Source organism: Astatotilapia calliptera, chromosome 22 (assembly GCF_964374335.1).
Source record: "Astatotilapia calliptera chromosome 22, fAstCal68.1, whole genome shotgun sequence".
Lineage (NCBI taxonomy): Eukaryota > Metazoa > Chordata > Actinopteri > Cichliformes > Cichlidae > Astatotilapia > Astatotilapia calliptera.
Genome location: NC_137442.1, coordinates 21,544,740 through 21,571,321, shown reverse-complemented (window position 1 = coordinate 21,571,321; position 26,582 = coordinate 21,544,740). Strand labels below are relative to the sequence as shown.

Genomic DNA, 26,582 nt, shown 5'->3' with positions numbered 1-26,582 from the left:
CGTGGCTAAAACATTAAAAGTGTAGTTGGTGACAGAAAAACAGGGTATTTTAAAACTTTACCTACAGTTTAGAGTACCGGCACCATTGCTGCTTGGGATTTGAAATGCATCGTGGGATTCCAAGCTGCCCCAAGTCCACACTACCACCAGTTCATAGCAATCGATTATCTAGGATCGACCTTACTTTGCATTGTAACCAATCAGGTGTTAGACAAGCTGCAGTGGCAGCAGTAACGCTGTCCCCTGAGTTTGATGGGTGAGGCTGACAGATAAAATTAATTCATGAACAGCCAGAGGTCAGGACTGCTAAAATGAATTAAATAAATACATCAATAAATAATTAATCAAATGTGTCAATAATTAATTAAAATGCAAACAAATAAATAATGAATTAAATATGTCAATAATTAATTAAATGTGTCATCAATATTTAATTAATTAATTAATTCCAATTTTAATTAATTATTGACACATTTAATTAATTATTTAATGGTGTATCTAATTCATTCATTTTGTCACTCTTGGCACTCCATAATGAAAACATGTTAAAAGTTAAACATTTTCCAAATTTCTTTTTTTAAATATACACTATGTTCACAGTCTTTCTTTCAGAGCTAAACTTTAAACACTGCGCACACTTGCAGCCCACTCTATGGGAAGAATAAAATGAGAACTAAACTTTTAAAAGACTTTTAAAATATTGACTGTATATTTTGAGAGATTTACAGATTCAAACATGAATAGAAATTCTATGTGTACACTGTTTCAGAAACCAACTTGTTCATTCGTTAGCATATAATGATAAGCCTGATACTGGACAATCTTGAGATATAGGAATAAACATTGCACCATTTCAAGTACAGACATTTTAGATACCATTCTGATTGGTTATTCGTCCTTTATTTTATTTAGTGGCTCAATAGGTTCTGCAGTTAAACCTGTATTATTCTTTGTAAATTCAAATGTCACTGTTTATGGAGCCTGTCCATCTTTTGGCTGATGTTATTGGCCAGTGTCGGCCTATCAGAGATATATCAGCATTATCATGTAAATTTAGTGATGTGTGACAACACAATACCTTTTTTTTCTTGCAGAACATAATGAAGAAAATTATGCATATGGCAACTTAGAAGTGGTGTCACTACACCTTACAGTAGTCTCAACACTGTTTGGAGCGGAGTGTGTCTCTGTGTTAGGCTGTTAAGTAAAATGCAATGCTGGATAGTTAGTAAACAAAGACCCCACTGATAATCAAATACACTTGATTAACTGATCATCAGCAAATGTGAGCACCTCTATAAAAGCAGAATTTTTTAGCAGTTTGCCAGTCTGGAGCATTCGTGTGTGTGAGTTAACAAAATGACACATTGTTCCCAGCAAATTTACCCCAAGGTCAGACTGTGCAATGTTCAGAGAAACTGCAGAAAACCCAAGAGCTACGTCTCAGACTCTACAGGCCTCTGTTAGAAGGGAAAAATTGGGGAAAAAAAGACTGAACAAGTATGTCTTGTTTGGAAGGGTTGCCAAGAGAAAGACTCTTCTCTCTAAAAAGCACAGCTTAGCTTTGCAAAGAACAAACCACAAGACTTCTTTGGACTGATGAGACCAAAGTAGAGATGTCTGGCCATAATGCACAGTGCAACACTTGGTGAAAACCAAACTCAGCATATCAGTACAAACAACTTGTACCAACTGTCAAGCATGGTGGAGGAGGGGTGATTATTTGGGCTTACACCTTGTAGCCACTGAGTTGACCACGAATTCCTCTGTATATCAAAGTATTAAAGAGTCGAATGTGAGGCCATCTTTCCTACCACTTAAACTTGGCAAAAATTGCATCTTGCAACATGACAATGATCCCACAACTGCAACAGAATAGCTGAAAAAGGAAATGTGTTGGAATAACCCAGTTAAAGTCCAGACCTCAATAATTGATTAAAATGATGAGGTAGGACCTTAGGAGAGTTGTGCAAAAGTGCAAACTTCAATAAACTCAATCAACATTGTAAACAAGAGTGGGCCAGTACACAAACTTTCTTTGTCACATGTCTGTATATACAGTTTATATATAAAGAATATTGACACTGGCTTTTTTTTTTTTTTTTACCAATTTAATGTCATCATCAGCATCTGTCCCTAGAAAATAACTTCTTCCAAATGATTATACTTGAAGTTTATAAGATGACATATTGTTTAATGTAATCATGTGGCTAGTAACATACTATGGGTGTTACATGATCCCAGTCCTTTCCCAGTAAGTATTTAATTTAAAACGACAACAGGAAACTTGTTATTTAATAAGAGCGAAACGTGAACAGTGAAATTTATGAGGTAAAGAGTAAACGACTCAGACAAAAGCCAAACCACAAAGCACGGTTAGCACAATTAAAACAAAAATGGTGAAGATACACCTAAAAAAAACAAAAGAACAACATGATTGGCAGTGCCACTCTCTTCAAGGCATTTCTGGTATGGCCGTTTTTCAAAAATGTCAGTCAACCAACTACACTTACTCTTTTTAAATAGAGATATGTAATCTGAGGCTCATTGTATTGGTTCCCAGCACTCCACCCAGAAATATAACTATACATGGAAACTATGTACTAAAGTTCAGTCACAGTAAACTGTCTCAAGTGCATCAAGAATCCTCAAATCACAGTACAGCTTTCTATGTAATTACATAACTTAAGTCTCTGGTTATGAAAGCTGTGGTATACACAGTATTTTATTAGTCTTTCCACAGTGTGTAACAATGCAAGCCTATAAACACATAAATACCAACACGCTGTGACTCTGGACTGGAGCAATATTTTAAGTGAGAAGCATTTGCACCGAAGTTGCTATGTTTCAGAGAGGAGAAGCACCCGGTCCTGGGTCTAAATGGTAAGTATGGCTTGTCCAAGCTGCTGTATGTTACTGGATGTATGCGGGTTAAATGTAGCTCTCCTGCTCTTCCTTCATAGGGGGAATAGTTTGAGTGCCAACATCCGATTCTTTTAATACAGTCATCTCACTTGTTTCATTTCTTCCTGTTAAGTTCTCCTCCTTTTGTTCTGTTTCTGTTTTTCCACCTTCTTCCAGTTCCTGTGCAGTCACATTAGCCTGCAAGATGTTTGGGTCTGTGCAGTAATGCTTGTGGTCGCGACTGTGTTTTGGGCTGTAGTCTTGGCTTTGTCCTTGGTCCTGGCTATTGAAGAAGTTGCGAATTATATGTTTAGGTAAGCCCAGCTGGGCAGACAAGGTGTGGACCGCTTCCTCGTCTGGGTTGAGGCCCACGTCCTTGATGAAACTTTGCAGGATACCGAGGGCATCTCTGGACACATTTAACCCCTGACATTGGACCTCCTTGTAACTTTCTACCTCATTATCTGTCTCTGAACAAACCCCAGCCCTACACTGTTCCTCATTCTTCATGTTGGGCCATTTCACAGACAGCTTCTCCTTAACCTTCCCTTTTTTGCCATCTCCCGTGATGTCATCTATGTCTTCCTTCCCTATATTTCCATCCCATACCTGTTCGCTGTTTTCTGCACCTCTGTCCCTCACGGTTCCAGCACAACCCCAGTCCCCACCTAAACTGTCCCTGTTTTCTCTTCCACCCTCAACCCATTCTTTACTGTCCCCTCCCTCACCATTGCTGCTGCCTCTGCCCTGCAAATGTACTCTCAAGTGCTGCCAGGCACCGCCAGCATCAGACTCGGCTGGCGATGCAGCGCAGGGTTGTGTCGGGGAAAGGTGAGGTCCTGTCTCGGGCTGAAGGGGTTGATGGGGTTGTAGATGGTGTTGCTGTGGCATCAAAGAGCTGCGTTGGTACTGATGAGAGAAATTAGAAGTGATTAGAGCAAAAAGGTTGGTATTTAAATTTTTCTAGTTTTGAGTGTGAGCAGTACTATGTTTGACTTTAAATAGTTGTGAATGAAATAAAGTGAAGTCAACAGAGACTGTTTCGCTCAAGAAATGTCACCTTTTATGTTAAAATGAAACTACAACTTAACATGCACACCCATCCATTGTGTTTTGTTTTTGTGTTTTTTTACCATATCTAATTGAATCTGCAGAGTTTAGACACTGATTTGCTGCTATATGAGCAAAGGCACAGGACACGATGATCTGGGCTGGTGTGAAATCAAGGGTAGTGGAGACCGTTTGATCTTAATCTCCTTAGTGTTCACATGTGAGGTGATCTGCAGTGCAGCCACCCAGAACTGATGTCTGCAAATGCACATCAGGATCTGAATTTGCCCATGTGGTGTTGACTTTTCTTGTCAACACTACATGGGCAATGATGCAATGATATGCTAGGCAGTGGGCTGTATGTTCACAAACAGAAGGGTATGCAACCATTTTATCTTTGAGTTTGTCCTATAATCAAGCCATCAATCCATGCACAAGCAATGGAAGGGAAAGAAAAATAACTAATCAGCCTCACGGATCATTGCTTAATGTGGTAATCATCTTTTTTTTTTCTGACATCTCTGGCATTTAGCTGTCATTACTCTGCTGCTTTTCCATTGCACGCCCTAGAGATCTATTGGCATTCAATGTGATGTATTCACTTTCAGATTTCTGATAACTTTTTATCCATAACTTTTTTAAATTACAAAATTAAAGTCAGTACACCTTAGCCTCAAGTGTTTTCTGCCATGTATATAGCTGTTTAAAACTCTAATACATAATAGTTTTCTTCTCAAGCAAGATCTACTGAAGTCAGAGTGTCTGTTGATAATAATGTTTGTCACTTTTGGAAGTCTTACCAATGTATTGTCATTGCTTAGCAGGGTGAACCTGTCAATGCAGTGCTGTTGTGCAGTCATGTTGCTGCTCTCCTGTTCGTAGATGGCATCTCTTTCATTCTGGGACAGGCTGAGGAACCGGCGGATCATGCACAGATTCTCCCACAGCGTCCGGTTCTCTGGACTGGGTTCCTCCTTCCAACGCAGCAGCTCGCACAACCATCCCTACAGGAAATATGTGCATATGCACAAGGTGGCTACAGTTGCTTAACAACTCTTAAAATATCTTAAAAGCACATTCACTAATAAAGGGCAAGGGAATAAGCAGCCTTACATTCAGTTAGAATTGGTTTCAATGTGTTTAGTCATGTCACTGGAAAAATTTCCAGCACAAAGTGCTGCTGTTTTCTCCCCAACGACACACTTAGATCACACAACGTGACCATATCAATATGACTATGCTGTTATGTTTGACAACCCCTTTCAGGCTGTTTATGTCTATTTTAAAATGCTTACAGTACAGTACAGCAGACTGATAAGATAAAAAAGGTAATTTAAAGGTTGCAGAACATGAGTAAACTCACACATTAAAAAAGAGGCTAAGCTGGGGTTCAGTTTAAGCCTTGTAGACTGCCAGCAGAAATTTGAAGATGCATGTTTAGCGACAGCATTTGCAGCCTTACATTTAATTAGCTTATGTATGTTGGCACCCTATATACAGTGAAAGGGATTGACCAAAGGGGGAAAAAAATGAATTCACAATAACTTTCTCTATACATTGACTCCAAACTGGTTCAGTGTGTTCTCAATATACATACAAAATCAAAAAAATTTTTTTGGATCTGCCAGATAATCTGAAGATTATAGCAAGATTTTCTTATCAGCATGAATTGTTTGTGTATCATGAAGGAAGAAACTTGTGAGTGACAGATTGGGGAACGTAAAGCCAAGCTAGTTTCAGACTCATGAACTGAGGATGATTATGTTTGCAAGCAAGCTGATATGCTCACACGCACGCGCACACACACCTGGCTGTAGCCCAACTCTAGCACACAATGCCATCCAGATGCACAGTGCAGATAGAACAGGGAGATGCTGCATGGCTCTGCCTGCCAAACAACCGGGTAATACGGGGGGTGGGGTGGGGGATAAAAGATAGAGAGAGTGCGAGAGAATAAAGGGAAACAGGGGTGGGGGTTAAAGAAAGTAAGGAAAAAAAAATGGAGGCCAGTGAAAGAACCTCAGGGGTTTTGGACCACCTGGCTGTACTGGCATGACCGCTGAATGACCTCCAAACATCTTGATGATGAGTAGAAAGAAGAGGGAGTTATATGGGAGAAGAAAGAAAGAAAGAAAAGAAAAAAGAAAGCAAGCAAGAAAGAAGCTAAAAATTGGAGATGTGCTCGAGAGGAAGAGAAAATGAGACAGCTAAAATCCCCCCATTCCATGAAGGGAAATTATCCTCAAAACAAAAGGCAATAACAAGCTTATGGGGCCGCCATAAAAATGAGAACAATAAACACTCAAATCGTGCTTGTGTGTGTGTATTTGTATTAGTGTTGCTGTGTCTCTGTGCGCGCGATCACGTTTTACTTGCATGTGCTCTTACTGTATGTTTGTGTGCACAAGCGAGTGGTGTGTATGTGTGTATGGTGACTATTAAAGCGATAATTTAGGACACAATAGCAGTCTGATGCACTGATGATAGTCCTCTGCAGAGTACAGCTGCTGGTTGATTATCTGGGCTTTCCTCCACACACGGTATCCATCGCTGCTTTAACTGAGGCGATGGAGTCATAAATGAATGCTAAAATTGAGCATTTCATCAAGCGATAGAAACGATTGGGTGGTTTGTATGCTCAGATTTAAACTAACAAGAAGCAAAGTACCTGGCTCTTGGAGGCGGCAACCTTCGCAAACAGCGCCTGAGACACTTTGGCTCTCTTCATCTCATGCTGGATCTCCTCATAGATAGAGGCGCTGACATTGAGAACGCAGCTGTCTGTCCGCAGTCCTCTGTCTGCTGTAACTGGGGACAGTCTTGACTAAAAAGAAGCAAACAAGAAGGAAAACCGGGTTTAAATACAGGCTATGCAAAGTAATGGGCAATAGGAGGACTATGAAACAGATAACAGGCAAAGGTTTTTATGTTTTTTTTATTTGAAAATGCTCCACTTTGAGAGCTAACACAGGCATAGTTGAGCCAAGTGACAGAACTCACACTTGAATATTTCAATGCTGTTTTATGAACAACTTTAACCTTTCACAGCTGGTTTACAAGACTTTTGTTTTCATGTCTTTCAGTCTTTTGCTGGCTGACCTGTGAGGACCTCGGTGGCGTGTTGTTGCAGCTGGGTGTGAATACAGTCAGACTTCTCTCCTTCTCCTCTTGGTATATGCGCTCCCTCTCAGCCTCTGGGAGCTGCAGGAAGCTGTGCATTGCCCGTAGGTTGACCAGCAGAGATTGGGAGGCGTGTTTCGGGTCCTCCTCCTTTCGCAGGATCTCAGAGAGTAGGCCCTGATAAACACACAGAAAAATCAGCGTAAGTTGATACTTGTGATGGATTTTTTTCCTTCTTCTATAAGCGGCTCCCTTTAGGGGTCACCACAGCAGACCATCTTCATCTCACCCTATCCTTAGTATCCTCTTCTGTCACACCAACCTTGTGAATGTCCTCTCCTCAGAGGACTTCCTCTTTTCCTCCTGCCTGGAAGTTCAGTATTCAACATCCTTTGTCCATTATATCCTCTATCCCATCTCTGCACATGTCCAAACCATCTCAGCCTTTCCTCTCTAACTTTGTCTCCAAACTGCTCAACCAGAGCTGTCCCTGTGATGCCACCTCCAGCTCAGCCTCCTGTCTTTTTGCTAGTCTCCAAACCATACATCACAGCAGGTCTCGTGACTATCTAGTAAACCTTCCTTTTCACTCTTCCTGCTATCCTTCTGTCACAACCTTGGCACTCGTCTCCACCAGAGCCATCCTGCCTACACTTCTTCTCACTTTCTTTTTTGCATTTTCCGTTGCTTTGGATTGTTGACCCCAAGTATTTAAACTCATCTACCTCTAAGTCTGCTCCTTGCATGTTCACCTTTCCACCTGTCTCCCTGTCATTCACTCACGTACTCTCTCTTCCTTGAAAAGTGGTCCCATCACACTTCTTCTCCATCCTTGAGGCATCCTCTCATCCTCCAAGATTGTGTTATACAATCTGGTCAAAAAGTCCACTGCCCTCTCTACCGCACAGTGTTACCTCCACAGGATTGCCATCTGGCTTCTCAAGTACATGTTAGTAAATGTCCTAGCAGCACATCCTTTCCAGGTCGATCTATATATAGTAATGTATAACATACATGATGTTAGTGGTATAAAAATGGTTTAAGGGACACCAACTTTGCTTTCTTCATTTTATTCAAAACTCACATAATTTAAAACAAGCGGCAACTTAAGATAATATCTCGACCTTCAAGTGAGAAATGGTTAGCGATGATCACCATATATGATAGAAAAAAAGAAACAAGTCTTCACCAGTGCCGTGATGCTGACCTTTATTCTTCTAGAATTACTTATGGATCATTTCTCATTCTTAACGGTAGATAGACATTTTCTGAAAAGGTTTATGCCAGAAGAACTACTGAGTTAAGATAACAATCAGTAATGCTCTTATCAAATATGATAGCAATACTGATGAGCTCATCTAACTCCAAACTGCAACATTTCTTTGAAGCAGAGGAAAAGTAAGCATTCAGTTGTACAGAGGGATGACAGATATTGTAATTCTGCTTTAAAGCTATATGAACTCATAAACCTGAATTCTTTTCCTTCATGTTGAATGTTCAGCTTTCACAAACAAAATGATTCAGGTCAGGTATTAAAAGCTCCAGTCTCTCAGGAACCACAAATGGAAAAGGTCTCATGAAATATTATGTATTCTTTCACTGTCTTCATTTAAAGATGATAAATGTAAAGTTTCTTGTGAAACTAAAGGAATTCAGCAATAGCCTCGTATCCAACTCTGAATCCTATTCAGTGGCATCTTGACAAAACCTTGCAGTTTAGGGTTTCACAGCCAGCTTCTAGTCAGTGCTTAGCATGCTGCTCGCCTGTACATCTAGCATTATTCTGTCTGTATCTGTCTATACAGGGAAGCGTTCAAACACCACATGCAAATTTCAGGGATTCCTTCCCTGAAAGGAAATCAGATTTCACACTGGCAGAGAAATGGCTTTAGAGGAAACAGCCTTCTTATTCAAATAATAGATTGTGGTTGGAGCTGCCCAGCAAACCCTGCCTTCTGAAGAGATGGAGGCTTGATGTGAGTCGTCAAATGACAAATGCTTCCCTCGCTTTTAGATGACGTTTTGGCATCGTGCCCAACTTGTATGGCTGGCACCAGAGCACCTTGGACTTGGCAACAGGGAAACATGGGGGTGGATAATAACTAACTCTGCTTATTGTGATGAAAATGATAATGAAGGTAATAATAATAATAACAACGGGCTTAGCCGGTCCTTTGAGCCCCATTTCTGTGGGCACACTAGTGAATATAAGATGATGGACACAGACAACAAAGCATTTTAGTGTTAGAGAGGAGGCGATAGTAGAGGGAGATATGGATACAAAATGAAGGAGACCAATGGACAAAGTAAGGGAGAGATTAAATATAGATGGATTGACCATGGGGGTTAGAGATTAAATGAATAGAAGGGCTGCCAGAGTGAAAGGTGGTGAGATGGACAGCGAGATATAGAGGTAGAGAGGGAGGCAGCAGTTCTCTGAGGGGTTGTGATTAGTTGGCCCAGCTGCTGCTTCAGTGCTGGCACCGGCTTTGTGCCGCAGAGAGCTGGCACAAACACACACTCACACACGCATACAAACACACATGCACAAGGGGGAGGAGGCACTACGGCAAAGGCCATGCCAGTGTGCCAACCATCTCACACTCACATATTCACAGAACACACTTAGCTATCACCGCAGCACCAGGGCACGAGCAACCTAATCACCACCAAAGAGTTGAAAACTGCTTTAAAATTCGATTTCAGCATCTTTTATTTTGCTCTCTCCTGCAACCATACCTGGGTCCTGTTAAATGCCACCCGGGCAAAGACGGCTTGGGAGATGCCTGCTCTCTTGAGCTCCTCCCTCACGTTCTGGTAGATGTCAATCGGCACCTCTGATGGTCCAGTGGAAGACGCAGCCAAGGTCTGGTTTTGCAGTCCGGCAGAAGAGCTTCCACCCGGGCCGCACTGCACTTGCTGCAGGGCTTGGGGATCAGGAGCTTTAGAGAAGACCTTGGCAGGAGCCCTCCCTACAGGGGGATGGTTCAGATACTGCTGTGGTGACGATGCCAAACCCTGGCCAGCAAGCATGCGACTAACAGCATACTGCTGGTTTAGAAACTGGGCCATCACCAGCTGCTGGTTGACCATTTGGGAGCTCAGAGGCTGGGTTACCAGCCCAGGAGGGCGCAGACTGAGAGGTGGGCAGTTGGATATGTTGGCAACCGCTCCACGAGGGAAAAGGAGAGTTGAGCTCTGGTCAGCGGGGGTACCAGTGGCTGGCTGGCTGAGGGTCATATGTGAGGACTGGTCAGAAAAGTTGTCAATGTCTGGTAAAGGACAAGGAAAGAAGAGGCAGGACTATTTTTTACTCATTGTTCAAGTGCTAATAACATCTCCAAGTCACAGGATGATTTACATTGTGGCAGGAAAAAGTGGGTGAACCCAGGTTTTCTTCAATATCTGGTCACCAGGTCATATATGATCGCAAGTTTAAGTAAAGAAAAACAAAATAAGCTTCTTCAGGTCATCAACTGGCATCTCTGTTAGGTTTAAGCCTAAGTTTAGACTGGACCAGAAGATAGATTTTCTTCATTTGAAGCCATTTTGTAGCTAGTTAAGCATCTTGATGTATCATAATACTCCCTCCACTGTATTCCACCCATGGGATCATGGTTTCACTTTGGAATACAGTCCACTTTTATTGCCCTAAGTAGTGGTTTGTGTTCTCCATAAACAATTTATTGATTAACTGTCTCTCTGGGCTCTGGTTCTTTTATTGTTGTGCATTTTGTATTTTACTGTTTGTCGTACTGGTAAAACCTCATCCCGAATAAAAAAGAAAAGCCAGTTCTGGGAACTTTGGCAGGTTTGGCAGGTGTGTAAGCCTGTCCCTTCATGGTTACATCACAATCATGTACAATACAGTCATGACACTTTGCAGCTGTGTAGCTGACACCAACATCCTGGCCCCAGATGGTAGATGGGTGTTGTCTGGGAACTGATATGATTCCTGTTCAAGATCATCTTTAATTTATAAGTTAAGTTGTTCTAAGACGTACTCCATTCATATTTCAAGGATTAGACTCCATGTTTACTGAGTCCTTGCTTTAAATAGCATTTGTGGTCATCAGCAAAGATATTCAGAGACTTTTTTTTAATCTCTATTGTACATGTTTAGTAGTTGTGACAGGTGGTTTGTGCGGTTTGCACAAACTGGTCTTGGAGACACCTACAATGGTGGGAAACTTTCACTTTATTAAGTACTAATCTAATAGCATGCAATTTCCTACAACACTTCTATCATAAAGTTTGCTTTCATGCAATATTTTCTTTTTTTTTGTTGACATTGTTGAACAGTTAATGATTTTTAAGCTAAGATAAGCTAAGATTTTTTGCATTTGAGGAGCAGAAGCCACTGACATCACCCCACCAACTCAACACTGGACAATCTTATCCAAATCCCTTGAGGAGTACTGGTAATAATTCGGCTGTATGTGTAATATTGAGGTTATAGGTAACTGGCAGTGGTATACTGTGCTGAATTATAATAAAGGGGCACTTTTAAATTGCATGTTTTGGTGGATGCCTGCGAACTTTTGTCACCACAGTAATGTCACAAATGTGCAAAGCGCACCGAACTGTGTTTGTGTGTAACCAAGATCAAAGGTTTACTTTGAAGAATACAACTATTTTTGTAAAAGTTCATAAAATAATTGTATCTGTTCATAGTTATAACTTATTCAACGATTTGGCTATCTCTAAAAACAAATTCATACGGCTTATTTTAAAGGGTTCAACAGCTTTTCCTGCTACTGCACTGTAAAATTTCCCTATAAAATGAAAATGGTGAAGCATTCATCTTTTTATTCAAGTTGCTAAAAGTGTATGACGCCTGTTAGTAGGACAAAGCTCATATAATCAGTATCTAGAGTGTATCAGACATGCTGTAATACTTCACAGGTGTGTTTTGAGTTCTCTCACCCTTGAAGCATTTGGACTTCTTGAAGTGCTTGTACCATCGGCCAAACTCATGACACTTGGCAGCTGAGACATTTGCATAGTAAGTGCTATTTACAATAGACGATATCATACTCTGAAACAGAGGGGAAAAGACAATAGAAATTCATTACATTTTCTGAGCTCCTGCTATGGGCGGCTTGGGTGTCTCAGCTGTTCACACATCTGATATTAATGAACTCAGATCTGTGTTATTAAAAAGACCCCCAGGTAAATAGGATAATAAAGACAGATGAGAGTGTCAGTGTGTGAGCTGTGTGGGTATGCATGCATCCATGCATACATGCGTGTGTGAGTGTGCAGTTAAACAAAACACTACAGGTCATCAGAGACTATGCCTCTGTCTCTCATTCACTCACTCTTACACACACACACACACACACACACACATGGTTTGTCCCTGAAGACTATCCTGTGCAATCTTTACATCTTATTACACCTTTCATCTTCTCATATTTATTTTAATCTGCTTCCCGCAAACAAGAGAGGGGGGTTAAGGTAGTGATAGGAGAGGAAGAGAGATGGGGGAGGAAGGATTTGCTTGTATCAGATTTTAACACGGCAGAGAAGAGAGGAATCTGAGGTAGAGAGAAGACGGTGAACAGTTATCCTCTATCAGACTGTAGCTGTCCTACGCCTCGGGCAAAATAATAGATCGACCAGGTTGATAATTATGAATATTCATAAAAAGGCCTTCCCCAAACACTGCGTGATTAATGACAATTATTTCTGCAGTTGTGTCTGTATTTGCTTAATTAAACACACAAGAATTGAAGATATTACATTTAGATTATCGCTGAATCAGTCCAGAGTGCAGAAAAGGCTAAACAGCAAAGGACTGAAAATCAACAGGATCAAGATAGGCAGCAAGCAGGCAGCATGGCTTTTAAGGAGATAACCATCTCTCTTTATCTGTTTCTCCCTCCTGTGCTCTGCCCCCACACCTTATCTATCTCTGCATCTGGACTTCCTGTCTAACTACTGGACCCTTTGCTTACTCTTTGCCACATGTCAAAGAGGGCACAGAAGATTAAATTGCATGCATGTTAAATGCTAATTTTGAATTTTAGTCAAGTTTAGATTATTATCTCTCTTTTGTATACCTGGGACAGTGGGCACTCCTTGGCCAGTGAGCTCTGGTTCATGTCCTTGAGGAGCTCTTTCAGAGCATTTCTCACCGTCGAGTGACTCCACTGCTCGGCTGGCAAGTCCTCCAATTTAGGACAGCTACACAAAGGTCAAAGAAAAAAAAGAACTAGATGATTTTAGTATATTACTGTTTAAAGGTATATTTAAGCTCAGCAGTGTTTTACTTTGACAACAAAGTGAAACACTACTAGACCTTCCATGATGTAACTTAATGGCATATTTCATTAGAATCTCTCAACATGGTTATTTACTGAAAAAGCTCCGGTCAGAGCCAGAGAAGCTCAGTAGTATCCCTTCAAGAAGACACCAACATGGATTGTTGTCTAAATGCTGAAGCACATGTACTGTCTAATGCAATAAAGAAATCACAAGCACACTTAAGCTCAAGAAGCTTCAGATAACAATAATGATATCAGGTCCGTCTTTATTTGCAGTACACTGTTTTCATAGAATATATATATAAAAAAAAAACAATAGGAAAAGTACATTTGGTGTCAAAGTGCTGGTATTGCATATGCTGACTCAGTGTCATTACTAAAACCTATGATTTAACCACTTTAAACTTCATCTGAATGTACATTTGTGCAGCAATGTATAACTCACACAAACAGGACAAAGATATGACCCTGAAGGCAAACATACTGATATGAGTGCTGTCTGCTCTCTACCTGTGCAGCTGAATTTTAAGTGTGATAACGTGGTGAACATCCTGCAGCATGTCTGCCACTGTTGCATCTGGAGCGTCGGTTACGTAGGACAGAGGCACCGGGTTCCACCTACCCACCTGGATCAGACCTGAACACACGCACATACATAGGTGAAAATAAGAAAGATTTAGAGTTTAAGCTGCGCTTTCTTTGCACTGCAAGTGTTTTTACCTTTTGCCTGTGCTGCAGAGCTGTGTGAATATCCCAGTGTCAGCAGGGCCATCTCTATCAGCTGGTTAAACAGCAGATCTCTCTTAACCAACACAAACTCAGCATGCTCTTCTCTCCTCTCTCCTTCCAAAGGGCTTTCCGTGTGCTCCACCACACAGAACACCGGCAGCAGGCTCCCTGCGGTGACAGACATGCATGATGCCATACACCAAACCATTTGGGTAATTAGAAGTAATTCATCAACTTATACAAAGTATTTTTTTATACATGCATTTGCATCAGAACTAGCTGAAATTAAAAAAACACATTTAGGGTTATGAGATAAGCTCAATGAATTTGATAACACAGCTGAGCCATAATCACAGAAGATCCGTGTAAAACTAAAAAAATACATATATGGGTTCAAACCCTAGGCTTCATCTTTTCACCCCATGTACCTCTGCTGTGCCAGCTCTTTCCCTGTGACCTCGCTGTGGTGGGTTTCTGTGCCATGCAGGGGTTTTTGGCCACAGGACTACCTTGTCTGCTCCTCTCCTGGGTCGAGGGTCCCCCCTCATGTTGCTCCACTCGAGCCAGCTTAGCAGGAGGAGGGCGAGGGTCTACAGCAAGATCACAGCCCTCAGCTTTCTTGATTCCATTACACAAGGGATCCATCTGTGGTCTTACACTAATACAGAGATAAAGACGCTTAAACATCAAATACTACACTAGGTAAGCTAATAAAAGTCACTTATACCAGTTCTCCTTAAACTTTTATTGACAAACTTTTTTTTTTATATGTACTCATAGACACCAATTAAATAACTGCAAACTGCTCTAACATTCGCATACATAGTGAACGTCAAGAGAATGTGAGCTGGAAACTGCCACATAAAGTAGCCATAATAAAATATATTTTTAAACACACACACGTGCACGCAAAGGTTTAAATATCCGTCTCAGCATCGGGGATGACCTTCACCCAGATGCCTCTTTGAGGCTAACCACTGAAATCCCTTATAACAAAAAAGATGCAGTGAATGCTACAGCGCAGTTTCCCCACAATAAACTGCCGTCGCCTCCCGGTGCGCCGCTTGTAAGCGCCGCTGATTCGCTTCAATGTTAGCAGCTAAAAAACAGTCCGACATCTGATTCTGCTGAAGTTTGACTGAGGCGAAACCAACCTGTTTCAGTCTGCACAACGTGCATGCCCGACCCGCTATCGTACATCAGCAGCCCATTCCCGCAGACGGCGTCTGTATCCATATGGTTCTCCCCGCTTCCATAGATCTCTAGTTGGAGAACAGATCCGCTTCTCCCGGCTGTATGTCCCGCGACACGCTCCTGTGCGTCCTATTACTCACAATAACCGTTTACCATCTGAATTTTCTCGTTTTCCCCTTGTGTCAGGAGTAACTATCTCGATCGATCCTCCCTTGTTCCCCGACAGCGCTTTGCTTTCCGATTAAACTAGCCTCAGCACAAGTTGTGAGCGACCTCCCAGCCAGAGCACCGGGGCACGCTGCTTCTGTGGATCAAGCTCCACAAAGAACAATGTGCGCCGAGGAGCTCCTGGAGTATATTTCCTGTCATATATTAGACCACTGACTCAGGGAGAGCAGTTGTTGGTTACACTTCAAAGCGCTGTGCGCACGAGGAGAGAGAGATAGCGAGAGAGAGAGGGTGAGAGAGAGAGAAAGAGAGAGAGAGAGAGGTGGGGAGGGGGAGACCTCCCTACACAGTCTCTAAAATCCACGGACCCAGCTGCATTAACATATGGTGTAATAATGAATTCACTAGCGCGCTCCGTAAATGTATTAAATGTGACAATTGCGCATAAATCTATTTATTATGTTCTGCCGCATGCTGTGCACGCACTTATTATTGTCTTTAGGGTATTGGAGCTCTCCATGGTAACAAAGTGGAGCAGGGCAAGGTGGAACTGGCTCACTGATATTAACTTTTGAACGCTGATGTTGTCACAAGATTATCTAAGGCTCATTTTTAATATGCAGAAGATCACTTTTTTCTACTACAGGAAGAGCAGGAATGAGCTCTATACTAAATTTACAGTAGTGTAGGGTGTTTATACTACAGCTCATATTATATGTGTAAAGGTTATATTAAGCTAAAGTATACAGTAGTTGGTATATTGCTGTACACTCAGAATGGCTGTTTCGCTGTTTTTAATGACTAAATTTCGTTTTAAAGTGCTTCAAGGGGCTTCACTTCTTCAGTGTACCTCGAAGTGTTGATATGGCTGCATGAGTTATCATTGGAACCAACTTGTCTTCTGCCCTTTTTGCAGCAACCTTAAGCTGCAGCCGAGCGTAAGCATACCTCCCCCATGCGGTCCACTGCAGAGGAGGTGCACTCCATCTCGGAAGCTGAGATCCTCAGACAGTGCTTGAAATCTCTGTGAGGGTATCACAAAGCAGCGGGCGAAGTGTGCGCTCCGTGCGTGCACGAGAGGGAGACAGAAAGAGATGAAGAGTCAGAGATCACTCATGCTGGCAGACAGTCTGTTTTCCACCGGTTCATTATAGGGTGGATGGTGTGCAGTGGAAGTGTATGTTTGGGGAGCGGGAGTGTGCTCTACTACTTTTTGACTAATTAAACAAAGTGAATTAGCTATCTCCCCAGCCAGAACGAGTCATGGCTGGTTACACATCATTCATCGTGACTAATTCACAGAGAGAGATGTCACTCAGCTGGGCGGAAACGAGTGCGTGCGTATATATGTGTGTGTTTGCAGCATTCCCCTTGCACCTCTGGGTATTTTGCTAAGTAAGGTTCGCAGCAGTGTGTCATCTACTAGTTTGTGTGTGCACGTGCCTTTAAGTTTTTATATGTTGAAATTTCTTCCCCTCTGTTATTCTCTGCTCTACTATTTCATCACTGGCCTGATACGTCATCAATGAGGCTGCCGTGCTAAATGATAATTAAGACCATTACACGCTCACAGAGCGTGCTAGCAGTGCACCGCACAGCTCCCTCAATCGGAGCCTCATCTCAGGGGACACCCTGCTGCTTACACAGTCGCGTATCTCAGCCAAATTAGGTTAGATTTTCACGCCACCTCATTCGCCATAGATGTGATGTGGTTATTATAACCTCATGATGTGGTTAGTGAGGTGGCTGCCGTTACATGGGTGGAGGCAACACGTCAGGGTGTTAAAGGGGAAATGGATTACCGGCACAAAGTATTGCACAGTTTTGTTTCGCCTGCTCCCTGATCTTAAAGCGGACCTATTACGCTTCACATTTTTATTCCGGTACTCCACTAGAGTAGCTTTGTGTGATTCACAGTTCAAAATAATACTCGTTAGTCTTGTACTGCCACTTGGTGCTGTCTGAAAGAAGCAATTTTAGCTCCTCACCCTTTAAGGTCATGCTTATTTTGAGCCAGCTTTCTTCTAATTGGCTGCCCCTTTTAAACGGGAGGTTTGATAGGTGGGGCTCCAATACTCACGGCCAGAGCTGTGTGACGGACATTTCCAAAATATTCACTCTCAGTGACGTCATGCAGACCTAGGATTACAAATACTGACTGAAGCAAGGCATTTAGAGCAGCCTGAAGGCTGAGCTTCTGGCTCATAGGGATTACTTGCGCATACAGTGACCTCAATTTTAGCTCAGATGTTCTGGGTCACATAGAAAGAAAAGCAGTCCTGTTGCTCTCTAAGCAGCCATCGTACCTGTGTATTACAGCGTCCTGTTGTTTTACTTCATCCAGGTTTATCACATGATTACATAACATAAACATTACGTGATTACATCTACATAAATGTAAATAGGTCCTTAATCATTTAGAGAAAAGTCTTCATTATCTTAGCATAGATGAAATCTCTTGTGCTTATCAAAGAAACAATAAATTGGGGGAGTTGCATGTCCAGAATACAATCCCACCCAAAAAGCTTTCTTCATGTGCTTGCTCTAAAGAGTTAAGGGGCCAAAAGGCTACAGACTTCATGCAGCGGGGTGTACTGCTCTTTTCACGAAACATCACATCTCTGAAAACATCAGAGAACTTTTTGCAAAGAGGCCCTATGTGGAAAATTCGACAGCATATTTGAAAATTAATTAATTAATTAATTATTTATTTCCAACATCAATTAATTAGTGAAAGATTTAATAAATTAATTATTTTCTATTTTAATCCATTAATGACAGGTTTATTTATTTATTTTTCCAAATTTGATTAATTAATGACATATTTAATTATTTATTCATTTCCATTTTTAATTAGTTCATGCCGCATTCAATTAATTAATTAATTAATTAATTAATTAATTCAAAGTTCACTGAATTAATAACATAATTAATTCATTATTTATTTCCAATTTTAATTAGTTCCTGACACATTTAACGAATTATTAAAATATGTCACTCTTGGTTCTCTATATTTCTGGGCAGAATTTGATTCGGGGCCCCGCCCCCAGCTAAACTCATCACCAACAGCCTACTTCAGTGCCACCATTATTAACTATATGTTGTCCATGCTTGATCAGTATGCATCTAATAAACCATTATTATGTTTTTCTAGTGTGCTGGAAAGAAATAAAATAAACGAGCAGACAGTGCCCTTTTAAAACAAGTCAATTGTTTTTTTTAAATGTGCAAAAGGGCACAACAAGAGTTTATAATGACCTAAATTTAATTTGTCATTTTTACATGACGAGTGCCACATGACAAATGTAAAACAGACAATATTAAACAAATTAAACAGAAAATAACTAAATAGAGAGCTAGCACTAGATTATTAACTTTCCATGCAGCATCACCTAAGCTCACTACAACTTGACTGAACCAAAAGCTCTTGTTTAGCTAATGTCACTGTTAGCCAGTCTTAATGATTAACTGCTTATATGTGATTATTCTCAGAAACATACGTTTATCTTCCTTTTTTTTTCCTCTGATTTTTTTCTTTTCTTTTTAGCCCCAGGGGATAAATGATTTTTTAAAACTTACTTGGACACCAATCTTCTTACAAATACTTACACTGTGCATGAGCATGATCCTGGCTCTGACAGTAAAAATGATTATAGCAGTAGCATGAACTTGTACTACTGATATGTCACATGCACAAGAAATACATTTAATCAAACTGTCTTTTGTGACGTTTCAAGCGCTCTTGGGGGCCCCCTGTTGGTGTGGGTTCCCCAGGCACATCTTGCTGACAGACAATTCCTTCAATTCCTATCTTTGTCTAAGGTTTTAAGATGTGGAACAAAAAAAGAAAAAGGTGCTGAGGAGGAGGGGTGGGGCTGCCTGATGTCAAAAGCCTAATATAAATATGGTGGGATAAAAGTAGGAGATTTGTACAAGATAAAAGTGATCTTGATAAAAAAGAAGGCTAGCTATGTTATTTAATTCTATGATATACTCCTAGGACACTTGTTTGCTTACAGCAGGATAATGGTCCTATACACAGCTCCAAACTATTACAAAATATACAACAGCAGAAGCAGCTGGCTGTCTTTGTCCAGTGCAGTGGACAAAAAAGGAATATCAAACATAGTTAATGGATCTCAGTGTCACTGAACTATTGTGGAAACAAGCTGACCACATGGCCTGTAAGAAGTGTGAGTGAAAAGCATAACCATATTACCTCCATAAGCTTACATCTAGTGTCAAAGGTCATTCAGGCTCTGATGCTGCAAAATTTGATGAAAAGACAAAACGATTGTTTTACTTTGAAAAAAAAACTTTGCTTATATCTTTGCTTATTTACTATCAATGTTACAATTTATTTGATGAATCTGAGCATAAGCTCTCATGTCATTCTCCAAACTTATGAGCCGTTATGTATTTGGCAGCCGTAATTATCAGTCATAAATTAAGATAGCACTTAAAAAAAATGACAGCTGGGATGGGCTGCATGACCCTAAATTGGATAAGCAGTTAATAAACTGAATGGAGGGAGAAAAAAAAATATGATCAGACGATAAAATTCAGCATATTGCTAAAAGTTCTATTTTTGAGCTGTTTGTTTTTGACTCTGTTACAAATGACCCGTGTCTAGTTTGGGCCCCTTAAATGTATCAACAGATGTTTGTGTGTTGCTATCTTACATGTCCTTGGAGTAAACAACTAGCTACACTTTGATTGACTGACAATCTTTATTGAATTTTTGTTCACATTAAAAGTTTGATGATATAATGTAGAATTACATGTATGTCAGGGGCAATTCTCTGCACAACCAAATCTTTTTGTGTCTAAAATTCCTGTTTTGAATGCAGGGCTTTCTCTTGCAATGGGTTTGGGCTGTGAGTTCCTGGTAATATTACTTCATTCTTATTCAGCCACTGTCGTTATCATTTGCTCTAATATGAAACATCTTTACCAGAAAAAATCTCTCTGCAAACATATTAGATGGCCATACTATAATCTTATCTCTAACATTGTATCATAGCTTGGCTTTAAGGCAACTGTCTCTCCTCAGGTCTCTCCTGATCTGGGGCGTGCACAGGCTCCTCAGTCTGTTAATGTACCAGCATGGGTATCAAACACTGCCTGAAAAACCATAGCCTTGTGTTAAGGTGGCTTTGTTAAATGTATACAAATCAGAAAGTCTCTGAAAAAAAGGTTTGAATTTAGGAGCCTCCAGGTTTCAGATTAGATTGTGAGCTCAGGATCAGATGCGAGATGCTGCCCTACTTACTTGCTTGATTGAAAAATTGATGGGTTTTGTTTTGTGGGAATAATGGAAACAAAGGACAAGAAAGAAAGGACAAAAGATAGGAAGTGTAAGTACTGGTTAGAAGAGGGCAGGTGTGATGTGTCATGTGACATTTCTGTAATTGCCTGTATCATTAGATCCCGTGCAGTGTTGATTGTGAGTGAGGACACCAGTATTGATCTGTGGAAATGTGGCTTTGTACATATTTCATGTAAAATAGCCTGTTGCAAAGGTGTGTGTGTTTCTTTCATTAGGTGTGCCTGCACCGCGCATAGCAAAAAACGTGAAGTTGAAATGCTAGCATTGTGTTGCTTTAATGCCGCAAGGGAATCTTCAGTATAAATGCATGACTGTACATTATACAGACACAAGGTCAGATCTGATTAGGGTCCAACTGTTTATACCAAAATAACACAGAGAGACTCAGAGCTGGAGCTGAGATTACTGTAAAGCAGTACAAATGCATATAGGCGTAATGATCTTCATTACAGTTATTATTATTGTGCACTATTCAAACATCTTAAATTCACTTGTAATTGGTGCATATTAATGGGTTCGTGTACATTTTTAAACCAACATCACCATCCAGCTGAGGGATTAATAAAACGTAACTTTGCCGCCCCCTAGCGGTGCTATCTGACTTAGGGAACGGTGGCTGGAAGAAATCTATCCATTGCACCAAATTTTGACAAGGGTTGTCTAATGTTTTCTGCGACACAAATACACATTGCCCCCCTACCTCCACGTGTCAGGATGTCCACAGACATTCTGAAATGCCATTTCAGGTGTAATGAGTAATGTAAACAAAGCCTCGGTCTCAGTAATCAATAACAATGACCCAGTGTGCAGCACTCCGGCACTGACACGTCCAAATGAGAGCCATTTAAAACGTTACACCTGAGCTGAGAAAATATCTGCTGTAAGAGAGGTTTATTTATGTCACCTCATGCAGTAGATTAATAATAAAGTTAGGTGTAAAGTTGCCGTGTTTGCAAGCATTAAAAACAATTTGGACAGATGGGAGGTGGTGTGGAGGGAAATACATTTTTTTTCTCCCTTTGGGGTAAGGTAAATGTTATAAAAAAGCATGGTGATAGCTCTGCAAATAAACTATTTTTCTTCAATATCCCAAATATTTTTTCTCTAGTGCCTTAAGTGTTGTCACAGCTACAGTGATTGATTGATAATTACGCGGAAGCTTAATTGGCTCTAATCTTTGGAGGTTTAATAACATTTCTGGTGAGGTAACGCTGGAATCCACAGCGACTCACTTTGGCTCGACTGTCACTTTGCTATGAACTTAACTGTGAGGCGCACACACACATGCACGCAAGATGTGTATTTGGTGCAGTGATTAGGATTAAACGATGCATTAAGCATTTAATTACTCAGGTGGAGCATCGCAGTGTGTTGGCTGTCTGTTTTAATTTTATTAGCTGACACATTTATGGAAGAAGCTCTGTGTGCTTAACTACTTGGCTCTGGCTCACCTCGGGGACATGACTCACATATTTCTTTATGTGGATCCTGAATGCATTTGTTTGAATGCGTGTACAGTTCGTGAGCTTGTTTGAAGGCACAGAGGAGACATATGATTCACATTTCGATGGGCCTGGGAGCGCCTGATGACTACATGTTTTCCACATGACATAAACACTAAAACAGCTGCTTCACTTTTGGGAAAGAGCTGAGTAGGAGGCACTGTTTTTGACTTTTGCTGTTTAGGCCCATGCTGTAGCACTGTAGGTAATGGGACTGACCTAGAATGGAGTTTAGTTATGGCTTTTGTTGAACATGTGTGTATTTGTGGGTTCATGAACTTACAAGATAGGTTTCAAGATATTTCCTAGAGGTATCTTGTACTTGCAGCATGAACCTTGAAATTGAAAACTTGGATGTAGTCCTATTTCTTGATTTACGTACTGGAGAAAATAAGGATTTGCAAATTGGGATTTTATTACACGAGGCAGTTTCTTAAACGTCTCTTACTGTTAGCCAATATCTCAGTAACTCTGCTCCTTAGGAGCACCTTGAGCTTATGCTGAAATAAATTGCTTTTTATACTGAATGTTTCCTGTTGAGGAAAGGTTTGCATTTTAGAAGATATTATCATGTGGAAAAGAAGCACATCATGAGAAAAATTACTATTTGAACAATATCCAAACAAGTGAAGCATTTGAAGATCTTTTATTTATTTATTTTCTTTTTTTCTTGAGCTTCAGAAAGTATTTACAGGTGTCCTACTCCCATCCATCATCCATCCATCCTCTTCCACTTATCCTTATCAGGGTTTCCGCAGGACGAGGGAGGGGCGCAACAACAAGCAGTATGGTGGTTTGTAAGGACAACAGCATTTCCATCAAGTTCCCCTGATCACTAGAGTCAAAACATCAGAGCACAGAGTGGTGATGAGAACCCGCACGAACCCAGAAACCACAAGTGCCCACAGCCAACAGAAAAGACCAAGCGCAGCAGCACAGAATGACTTCGCGTTATCATCTTTAAAACAGTATATAACAGTACATGGATTTAAGAAAAAAGGCAGATTTTAATTAGAAAAGTTATTAATGATGTGGAAAAAGTACAAATTTTACTACTTTAGAACCATAAAATTAGGAATTAGGCTTGCAGATTAAGTACCAATAAATAGAAACTTGTAGGGAAAGTGGAAACTGTCTAATTTAGTCCTCTGCCAGTTCTGGAGCTGTCTTACTTCTGAAGTGTGCCGTGTCATCAGGGTCTAAGAAGCTCTCTCAGGTCTTTAGAAAAAGGTTGAGGATGTTTATGAGTCTGGTAGTCTGTGGAAAAAAGAACATCAAATCATTCCACTGCAAGAAAATCATCTACAAGCGGCAGTGATTTCTAATGACTGCCAGTTTCTCCGTGACCTACCGCTCCAGAAAATTCAGCCTAAGAACAAAACTGTTTAATGCACAAAGAAATCTCCAGGATCTGTCGCTAATGTTGTTGTCAAAACCAAATCTGAGCTGCATGGGAGTCGTATCAGGAAAAAGCATTTGCTATCTATAAAGAACATTAGAGCAAAGGTACACGTTACTACTGAACATACCAACGTTTTTTTTTTTTTTTTTGAATAACACATCCTGGATCAGTGAATAAGAGATATCACTGTTTGGCCACAATAACAACAGACATATTTGCTGCAGACCAAAAACAGCTTTTCCAGAGAAGAGCCTCATATCAGCTGGGAAACATGACGGTGGAAATGTTTAGTTTGAGGCTTTCTTGTTGCCTCAGGAGCTGAGCAGTGTGCAGCTATTGATTCAACTATAAATTGTGTATCATATCAAAGAATTTGAAGCAGAATCAGAAGTGGGCCTCTCTACAACATAAGCACAGGAGGAAATTTACTAAAGAGTGCCTCAGAAAGACTAAAGAGTATAGTCTATGTTTGAATCCTATTAAAATAAATGTTAAATGGACTCGTACTTAATAGCAGGTGTTACTACAAGCCTTATTCCCCCCAATCACACACAGATAGATTCATACTAGTGCTTTTTTCCATGCCTAGGAAGCAAATGTCTGACTTCCTGTTGGTAGATGACTCACTATACCTCCTGACCACGGCCATGTTAAGCAATCATATAAACATATAAATGAAAACCCCAAACATCTTGCAACAGAAGGATATTTTGTAATTTCTGCTGCCCTCTTGGTTATAGTCTCTCTTAGAAAAGAGATTTTTATCTCAATGAAGCTTTTAGCTGATAAATGAGTGATACACTAAGGAGTGGTCCACTGTAGCCACAAAAAGGATGCTTGTCCAGATCCCTCAAAAACAAAATACAAACAAACAAACATTTTCATGGGATGTTGCTTTTGAAATATTCGACCGTACTGTTATGACATTGATAAAACTGAGTCTTGCCGTTACAGCTTCTTCAATGTCATTTTCATTGTACGTCTCACTAAACGGTTTAAGTGATTTTTTTAGACAAAGACATAGACTTCATTGACATTGGGGAAATTTACACATTACAGCAGCACAAGGGTCAACAAGACGAAGGGAATGAGAAATATATGAGAAAAAAATAGAAAAATAAGTACCTAAGAAAAAATAGTGGACAAATAATAAAAGCCTCAAAACTCTACCGGTATTTTCTACTATTTACAAATGGTTACTATATACAGTAAATACACTCTGATTATTTTTTTCATATGTACATAAAGTGCAGTGTGAGTAATGTTATATACACATATCTATATAAGAAACTGTAACTAGTTAACGAGCATTTATGTGCTGCACATTTACAGGCTTTATGGAGATCTGTATCTTAGCATCCACAGGATGGCGATGTAGCACAGCGGATCCGAGCTGCGCAGCGCTGTTGTGCAGCTCATGGCAGACTTCAGCCCATCTTTCCGTGCCTTCCATGCAGGCCGTACCTTGATCCTACCACCAGATGTCGCTAAAAACAGTGCGGACACGCTTCCAACACAACGACGTGAATGAGTCGTGCACCTACTTAAGTGACTTATTTGCAGTCTGCACAACTGATGTAGTTTATTGGCTTTATTTTAACACCGCGGCGTCCTTAAGCAGAGCACATGAGCAACGGCATAAGAGAAATTCACGACTCACTTGAGTGACGCGCTAAGTGGGAGGAAACTAATTAAAAAGCTGTAAATCAAAATTTCAATAAAAGTTCAGGAGTCAGCTGTTTTTCTCTGTTGTGATGTCACCGTGTCTCCACGCCGAGAAATTGTCAGATTTGCGGCTTTAATCACAGCTGTTAAGAATGCTCGTCTCTCACCGCTGCACGCTGTGGATAGATGATCGTTGGCTCCAACCGACATAATAATGGAATCGCTGACAGGGAGTGTCACCCTGTCCCTCGCTGTTACCTGAGCAGCACCTGTGGTCTCCCTCTTCTCCTGTCCTTAACACACGCAACAGACGCACGGGTGAGCGCATCACGTGCGCTCCCCCCCAACTAGGAGCTTTTGCGTTGTGCTGAGTTGACTGGATAGCTGCTCGGTCATATAGCCATCAGCACCTTCGATGGGAGCACCTCAAGCGTTTGGACGACTTGCACCATCTCTTCAGTAACTTTGATGGGGAATTCGACATTAAGCAGGGAAAATGCCTGTGATGAAGGGATTACTAGCGCCGCAGAACACGTTTCTGGACACTATAGCCACTCGGTTTGATGGCACTCGTAAGTTTGCTTTTTAATCTCCATATATTTTAAATCATTGACTCATTTAAGGATGTGTAATAGTTTGCGATTTAAGTTCCTTTCCCCCCTCTTCTTTATTTTTGGCCGGCTGGGATTCTCCAGAGAATAAGCTTGCAGGCTGATCCAAAACGCCCAACACCTGTAATAGAGAGAATAGGGAGTTGTCAGCACCTTTCAGTATGATTGCATGCTTGCTGTCCTCGATACAGATAGCGACATTAGATCACCAGGTATTTCACATTTCTTTCTATTTCTTTTTTCCTTGTCCAAAGAGAGACTTCACTAAAGTTCAAGGTAATCCAAAATTGTTTCCAGTATCAAAAGCAGACAGCGCTGAGGCTTTCAGCACCACAGACAGCGACAAAGGTCCACTCCCAGTTTACAGTAGGGGAGACCGGGGATAGTTGTAACGTGGGTTAGTTGTAACACTTCCAATTTCTCCAATCAGGGCTACGTTTCAAATGATGTGACTCATCCTGTGCATGCCCAATTCAGTTCTGCTATCACATGTGAAAAATCAGCACATTTTGTCAAACACAGACAATTTAACATGAAAAAAAAGTAATTTGTATGCCAAAAAGTAAGTTTTTCTACTTTATTTCAATGTTTAATAGCATTATCTGCTTTGCAGTTAAACTCATCAAATTTAAATTATGT

General features: G+C 40.7%; 1 protein-coding gene and 1 long non-coding RNA gene across 5 annotated transcripts; both read right to left on the bottom strand.

The window, feature by feature from the left end:
• Positions 1-2,089: 2,089 nt before the first annotated feature.
• Positions 2,090-15,716, bottom strand: satb1a (SATB homeobox 1a). Of its 4 annotated transcripts, none has more exons than XM_026155942.2 (11): positions 15,227-15,716; positions 14,501-14,730; positions 14,064-14,240; positions 13,854-13,980; positions 13,140-13,263; positions 12,001-12,112; positions 9,814-10,346; positions 7,054-7,251; positions 6,623-6,778; positions 4,755-4,958; positions 2,090-3,813 (listed from the first exon to the last, which is right to left on the bottom strand). In XM_026155942.2, the coding sequence occupies exons 2-11, from the start codon at positions 14,715-14,717 to the stop codon at positions 2,932-2,934; spliced, it is 2,730 nt and encodes a 909-aa protein (XP_026011727.2). In that variant the 5' UTR covers positions 14,718-14,730; positions 15,227-15,716; the 3' UTR covers positions 2,090-2,931. The 4 variants fall into 4 exon arrangements, with proteins under 4 accessions (XP_026011727.2, XP_026011726.2, XP_080152859.1 ...); XM_026155941.2 differs by having other exon boundaries at positions 14,501-14,662; positions 15,227-15,645; XM_080296733.1 differs by having other exon boundaries at positions 14,582-14,662; positions 15,227-15,445.
• A 7,179-nt stretch (positions 15,717-22,895) lies between these two features.
• Positions 22,896-23,553, bottom strand: LOC145423490 (uncharacterized). Its single transcript, XR_013904550.1, has 2 exons — positions 23,438-23,553; positions 22,896-23,100 (listed from the first exon to the last, which is right to left on the bottom strand). It is a non-coding gene; the product is annotated as an uncharacterized LOC145423490 (long non-coding RNA).
• Between the last annotated feature and the right edge of the window lie 3,029 nt (positions 23,554-26,582).

Excerpts from the sequence above, each read along its gene's own strand:
- satb1a (XM_026155941.2), bottom strand. The coding sequence starts at position 15,308 with ATGGATACAGACGCCGTCTGCGGGAATGGGCTGCTGATGTACGATAGC. Across the intron at positions 14,663-15,226 it reads CGTTGTGCAGACTGAAACAG|ACCCTCGCCCTCCTCCTGCT; the intron begins GTTGGTTTCGCC and ends ATCTTGCTGTAG. Across the intron at positions 13,981-14,063 it reads CTCTGCAGCACAGGCAAAAG|GTCTGATCCAGGTGGGTAGG; the intron begins GTAAAAACACTT and ends GCGTGTGTTCAG.